General features: G+C 49.8%; 1 protein-coding gene across 4 annotated transcripts; it reads right to left on the bottom strand.

Annotated features, from left to right (window-relative positions):
* Positions 1-21: 21 nt before the first annotated feature.
* Positions 22-5,842, bottom strand: CPLANE2 (ciliogenesis and planar polarity effector complex subunit 2). Of its 4 annotated transcripts, XR_013482538.1 has the most exons (7): positions 5,739-5,842; positions 5,078-5,247; positions 3,489-3,641; positions 2,926-3,050; positions 2,103-2,239; positions 355-1,570; positions 22-209 (listed from the first exon to the last, which is right to left on the bottom strand). XR_013482538.1 is itself a non-coding variant. In XM_020972959.2 (6 exons), exons 2-6 carry the CDS (start codon positions 5,187-5,189, stop codon positions 1,309-1,311), a joined length of 789 nt encoding a protein of 262 aa, XP_020828618.1. In that variant the 5' UTR covers positions 5,190-5,247; positions 5,739-5,842; the 3' UTR covers positions 22-1,308. The 4 variants fall into 4 exon arrangements, 3 of the variants coding, with proteins under 3 accessions (XP_020828618.1, XP_020828630.1, XP_020828641.1); XM_020972959.2 differs by having other exon boundaries at positions 22-1,570; XM_020972971.2 differs by lacking the exon at positions 5,739-5,842 and adding an exon at positions 5,598-5,719 and having other exon boundaries at positions 22-1,570.
* Positions 5,843-6,458: the final 616 nt, after the last annotated feature.

Here is a 6,458-nt window from a genome sequence, read left to right as displayed (position 1 = left end):
AAGAATTACAAAAGAAACTGATTCTATTTAGTTATCAAATATGTATATTTTATACACATATAATATATATTTACATATAAAACAAGTTCTCCAGCCCAGGTCAGGAACCTCTGTCCTAAATACTTGTAGACTGATGGATGCTCAGCCAGAAATGCTGCTTCTGGAATTACTGATCTCAGTGGCTTCAGAACCCGGGTCTCCTCTGAGTCCTGAAAGGAAAAAGCACCTACTGGTAGCCTGGAGACTTGGGGGGAAACAGGATTTTAGCTTAAGAAAGAAATTTGAAGGCAATGTCGTCCAACCCCCTCCTAGATGGTTTCCCCTCCCCACTCCCCTCAGCTCTCCTCTCCGTACCAGTGAACTAAAATCCTCCATCCAGCAGGGAAGGGACAAGAGCCAGAGAGGAAGGAAGAGAGGGTACCACAGTGGGTGGGACCTGGAGAATGTATAAATGAAGAGTCTGATGTGCTAGTTTGTAGGTTGTAAGAACTCAATGGCACAGTACGGATTTGAACCCAGGTCTTCTGACTCAAGTCCAGTGTTCTTTCTTCTGAACCAGGACCCTAATTCTCTAAGGGACAGTCTGAGACTATAATAGCTCCACCATTTGACATCCCCAAGGAGCCACCAGCCAAGATGCCAGAGGTTGGCTTGTTGTCCGAGGATCCGGCTGCCCTGGTCCTCTCTGGCTCTGCCCCTTTCTCCTCTATATTGGCTCAGAGCTGGGGAGGGGAGAAGATCTGACAGTGGAGGTGGGGGAGGGAAGACCTTCTGGGAACACTGCAGCCCCACAGCACCTCCTCACCTCCCAGGGGCTACAGAGCCAGAAATGAGCTTGGAGACCACCTTGTTCGTCTTACAGAAGAGGAAAATGAGTCCCAGAGGTGGGAAGTGGTAGAACTAGAATTCAAAACCGGGTGTTCAGGTTCCAAATTCATACCTCTTTCCATCACCCCACAGACAGACAGTCCTGGACAGTCTAGTCAGAGCAGGTATTATCATCCCTTCATATTTCTATCATGATTTAAAGCCTGCTAAATGCATTCCCTACAACATCCTTGTGAGGGAGGCAGTGTAAGTATATTTCCATTTTACAGATTAGAAAACTAAGGATAGGAATTAAAGTGAAGTGATGCGCTTAAGGTAACACTAGAAAAGTCACAGCTGGGACACAAACCCAGATTTTCTGCCTGCTGTATTCTTTCCATTCCACTAGATTACAAGCACACCAGCTCCTTCCCTGGCAGGGATGCCAACTCCAAGGTAAGTCCTACTTCCAGGAGCGCCCTCAGGTCAGACTCCCTCTCCTTAGCCCTGCCCTCCATCTGGAGAGCTCTCCTGGGGGCCAGGGACCAGCCCAGCTGCCACCTGGTCCTGGTGCCACAAGTGCTCCCCCAGACCATTGAGGATGTGTGCCACATCTGCCAGCCCAGCCCGCCCATCCAGAGTGCGCCCATCGGCCAATCGGCGCCCAGGTACGCTCTTCACACGCAGCAGGGGCAGGTCCCAGGCCTGGCGGAAGGCCGTGAGGTCACGCTCGGGAACATCAGTGTGCATGTATTGATCAAACCTGTTGAAAAAGGAGGTCAAGGAAATCATAACATCCCCTACTGCTCCCCAGCCCATTTCTGTCCCTACCTCCTCCAGGATGGCCAGCTCCCAGATCCAGGAGCCCTATACCTCATCCCACAAGTCCCCTGTCCAGTCGGACCCATGTTCACCTACTTTTGAACCCAGAAAAGGTATAGCTCCAGGGTACAGGTTTCTCTCTGGGATCCTGGCTGACATCCCCTCCAATAACTAGAGTCTCAGAAATAGAAGCAACCTCAGGGTTCACTGAGTCTAACCATTACCTGAGCAGGACTTAAAACTAGATCTTTCTAACTCTGAGGTCAACTCCATCCACTGAGCCACACTGCCTCCCACTGTCTTACAAGCTACTCAAAGCACCAGGTCTTCTTCTCTCCTGACTCAAGAGTACACAAGGAAACAAATACCTACGAACAAAACAACCCAGCCACCTGTGCAATGGGGCACACCCAGAGATAAGCACCCTTTTGGTGGGTCCCAGGACTATAAATGGGAAGATGGCATAAGGATACTTAGAGCCGATGACCATCTTGACAGTGTTGGGGACATCTCCAGCAACCCGGGAAAGCTGAGCCGGGAGGTCTTCAAAGGAGGAGCGATCAGTGAAAGAGAAGAGGAAAAGGAAGGCATCTGTTTTCTCCTTGCAGGCCTAGATCATAGGAGCACAGAGTCAGAGTTGGAAAAGACCTTAGAGGTCACTGAGTTCAATCCTTTCATTTTACAAATGAGGAAACTGAGGGTCAAAGAGGTTAAGTGATTAGCTCAGGGGTCACAAAACTACTGAGTGTCAGAGGTGGGATGCGAACCCAGGTCTTTCTGACTCCGAGTTGAGCATTCCATCCATTAGACCACACTTGTCTCTCAAAAGAGGAAACTTTCAGACTCTTATCTCTGAGGAGAACCTCAACATATCTCACCCATCAGTCACTGTACCTACTAGGACTTCTCCAGCTATGACTCAGGACTTCATGGAACAGTCAAGACACCCTGCCCAGCCCAGTGTCCTTTCCCCAAGAGACAGGACAATGACCCTTGGAAATCAGGAACAAGAACCAAGAGTTTTCAACTGCATCCCATCCAACTCCCATCTTTCTAAGACACCTCTGGGGGACTGGCCCAGCCCCACCCTGAGGAATGCTCCTTCATGCATTCTAAATGTTAAGCACCTACTATGGGGCAAAAAGCACTGTGCTTTTTTACACTGGGAGAGATGTAAAGTTCAGATACAGTACGGTAGTCTTGGTCCTTAAGAGGCTTACAGTATAATGGGGTGGGGGTAGAGGAGAGAGAACAAAACACAAGCATTCTTAACCCCCCTCTTGCACCTCCACTCACAGGCAGAATGTGATCAAATTTCTTGAGCGCTGCCTCTCCACAGTCCCAGAACTCAAATCGGAAGATGACCACTCGATCGCTGGCCTGAAGTTTGGCTGGCCAATACACTATTGTTGTCTGGATGCCTAGGGAAAGGGGTTGCTCATCACCTCCATTCCTCTACCCTTACCTGGCCCCAACTCTCCAAACAAGCTAGAAAGATGGCCTAGAGAAGGGGCAGTTTACAGAAGAAGACACAAAAGTACCTGCTCTCCGGGAACCCCTAGTCTTAGAGGGAGGGACAGAGCCCAGCCCTCAGGAAGCATCTAGTTTGAACATCAGTCACAGGGCATAAACTTAAAACAGACTTAGCAACAACTACAAAATAAAACATCAATGAATATAAAGGAACAGAGAGGACCAAAAATATATGAGTCTTAAAAAAATATGAGCCTAAGGAAATAGACCAATGGACCCCAATGTAATCAGAGGAGATTTTCTAGCAGAGGTGAGTTTTTACAAGACAGCACAGACAGTTAGTCCCCATTTGCCAGACCCAAGGCCTCCCCCCCATTACCACCTACCTACTGTTTCATGGTGGATCACAGGAACCTCCAGGCCCGCCAACTTGGCCACCAGGGCGGTCTTCCCCACCCCACTCTTCCCAGACACAAAGATCTTGTAGCTTGCAGTGTCAGCAGCCACCTGGGGAGGCAGAACCAGCCTCTCAAGCAGCCCTAGAGTAATAGGTAATCTTTGCTTCAGATAGTCACCCCCTCAAAGTAAACCCTTTTCCCAGCTTAGTGACCATCCAGTCTGACCTCTCCATTTCGCAGGCACAGAGAGGAATGTAATTTGGGGAAGTTAACAGAACAAGTTAGCGACATTGCAGGAAACAAGACCCAGTGCTGCTAACATCTAGTTGAGAGCTATCAACTATACCATGTATGTGGAATGTATGAATGAATTCAACATATATTTTAATTATACTAGAAGAAGAGCCCTGTACCAGATTAGTAAGATATAATCCTTGCCAGGGGCAGCTAGGTGGCACAGTGAATAGAGCACCGGCCCTGTAAGTCAGGAGGACCTGAGTTCAAACCCGCCTCAGACCAAACACTTGACACTTACTAGCTGTGTGACCCTGGGCAAGTCACTTAACCCCAATTGCCTAAAATAAAAAAATTTTTAAAAAGAGATAATCCTTGCAAATATGAGAGTGTTTAGACCAGATGGTCTCTGAAGCCTCTTCCAAAACTAAAACTTAAGAAAAATCTCAGGGGACAGACATCATCTTTTCAGGCACTGCTACTGATTTGTGGTGTGACTTTGACAGGTCACCTTTCTTCTCTGAAATCGTTTCCCCTTCTGTAAAATATGAGGGTTAGACCAGACAATTTCTAAGACCCCTTTCAGCTCTGACATTCTTTGTTCTAAGACCCTTTCCAGCACTGACATTCTGTGTTCTAAGGGCCCTCCCAGCTCTGATATTCTGTGTTCTAAGACTCTTTCCAGCACTGACATTCTGTGTTCTAATGGCTCTCTCAGCTCTGACATTTTCTGTTCGCAAGGCCCTTCCAGCCCTGACATTCTATACCTTAAGGTCCTTTCTAACTCTGACACTCTATATTCTAAGATCTCTTCCAGCTCTGACATTCTATACTCTAAGGTCCCTTCCAGCTCTGACATGCTATATTCTAAGAACCCTCACACTTTCAACATTCTGCAAACTAACGATCCTCTCAGCTCAGAATTAGGGTTACTCTGCTGTGTTCCAAGGTTCCTTCTGGCTCCAATATCCCAAAGCATCTTTCATTTCTCAGATCTGCTGAGTATCCTGTTGCTCAGGCCATCCTCTAACACTTTATTTATAACTGGCAGGGATGACAAATGGGAGGGGAAGGCGAAAGCTAATATGAGCTAAAATACCACATCCCTTTCTTTGGGGAGGCCAACAGCCCAGAGAGGAGTCATTGAAAGCCAGAGCTACAGCAGACCTTGTAGTGCATCTAATCCAACCCCTTCCTTTTCTGAGGAAGAACCTGAAGCCCAGAAAAGTTCTTGCCCAAGCCCCACACTTCGTGGTAGGGCTGGGATTTGGCTCCCAATGAAAGCTGATGGGAGCCTCCCCAGCCTCTGTTGGCAGAGGACAGGAGCTTGAGCTTCCACTCACCAAACACCCTCCGACGGTTCTTCCGGAGGATGGACGACAGGTGCTCTTTGCCCTCCGTGCTCTCGTGCCAATCGGGGACAATCACAGAGCCTGGGGCCGGGAGCAGGGCCATGGCCCGACCCAGACAGTCTACTCCTCCCAGGGAATGGAGAGGCTGAAGTACAACAGGCCTGTGATATTGGTGGGAAGACCTAATGAGAGCCAGCTCTCTAAGTATGGCTTCCTTGTCTCACAAAAAGGGGCAAAGCTACCTGAATGAGCTCAAGGGACCCCCATTCTCTCACCGCCCCAGGGAAGCATGGGGGGGTGCCACAACCATTACTCTTCTCACTGCCCCAGGGGGACACTGACACAGCCCCCCCTTCCTTCTCTTACCGCTATTGCCCCAGAGGGACAATGACAGGATCCCCTTCTCCTCGGTTCCAGGGGGACATTGACAAGACCCCACCCTCCCTCGCCCTAGGGGGATATTGACAAGACCCCTCCCTCCTTTGCCCCAAAGGGATATTGACAAGCTCACTCCTTCCTCCGGCCCCTGGACACTGACAGGATCCCTTCCTCCTCTCACTGCCCCTATTCTCTTTGTGGCCCCAAAAGGGCAATTATCCGCGTCCCCTTCTCCACCTGCTCTGCGCCGGCCCCCTTAAGAGTTCTTGCTCACCTCCTCCCATCGGCTAGACAACCAGGAGCCCTACGCTTGCACGCGGGATAAGTACGACCTCACTGCGCACGCGTAGCCCCGCCCCGGGATCCGGCTTCCTAAGTCTCAGTAGAACTTGGTGAGCTCGCGCTATCCGAAGCTTTAATGTTGCCATGGAGACCTGACAAGAAGAAAGGAGGGCGGGAGTACGCACATTCTCCACCCCTCCCACTTCTCAGAACCACTGGCGTTCTCTCCATGGCAACAAGTACAGTGGTGCGCTTGCGCATAGATGCTCTTCTTCCCAGGCCATGGGACCAGGTCTGCGGCGGGGCTTCTGTGCGTAGTGAAGTCAGACGCAGACCGGGCGGAAGTAGAACCCCTGGCGGTGTGGGTGGTAGTTGTGGAGGAGCTGGGGTTCTTAAAGAGGCAAGAGCGGACACAATAGTCATCCTCACCATCACCGAGTGAATGAGAACCCTCAGTTCTAGCAGCTGCGGCTGCGCCATTCTAGCCAATCAACACACACCTGAGATTTTTTCTGCTACAAATTCCACCCCCCAGTACACTCTGTTTTACACACACACACACACACACACACACACACACACACACACACACCCTCCTCCAGGGAGACTTCTCGGATTAATCCTTTCCACCCTGCACTGAAATTGGTCCCTAAGGGACCATCGGGTCGAAGGTTCTTAAGCTAAGAGTCGTGCACTTGTCTTTTAACTTTTT

Source organism: Phascolarctos cinereus, unplaced genomic scaffold (genome assembly GCF_003287225.1).
Source record: "Phascolarctos cinereus isolate Bilbo 61053 unplaced genomic scaffold, phaCin_HiC Scaffold_726;HRSCAF=1367, whole genome shotgun sequence".
In the NCBI taxonomy this organism is placed as follows: Eukaryota; Metazoa; Chordata; class Mammalia; order Diprotodontia; family Phascolarctidae; genus Phascolarctos; species Phascolarctos cinereus.
Note: the sequence above shows the minus strand (reverse complement) of the source record. Positions and strands in the feature narration are given on the sequence as shown.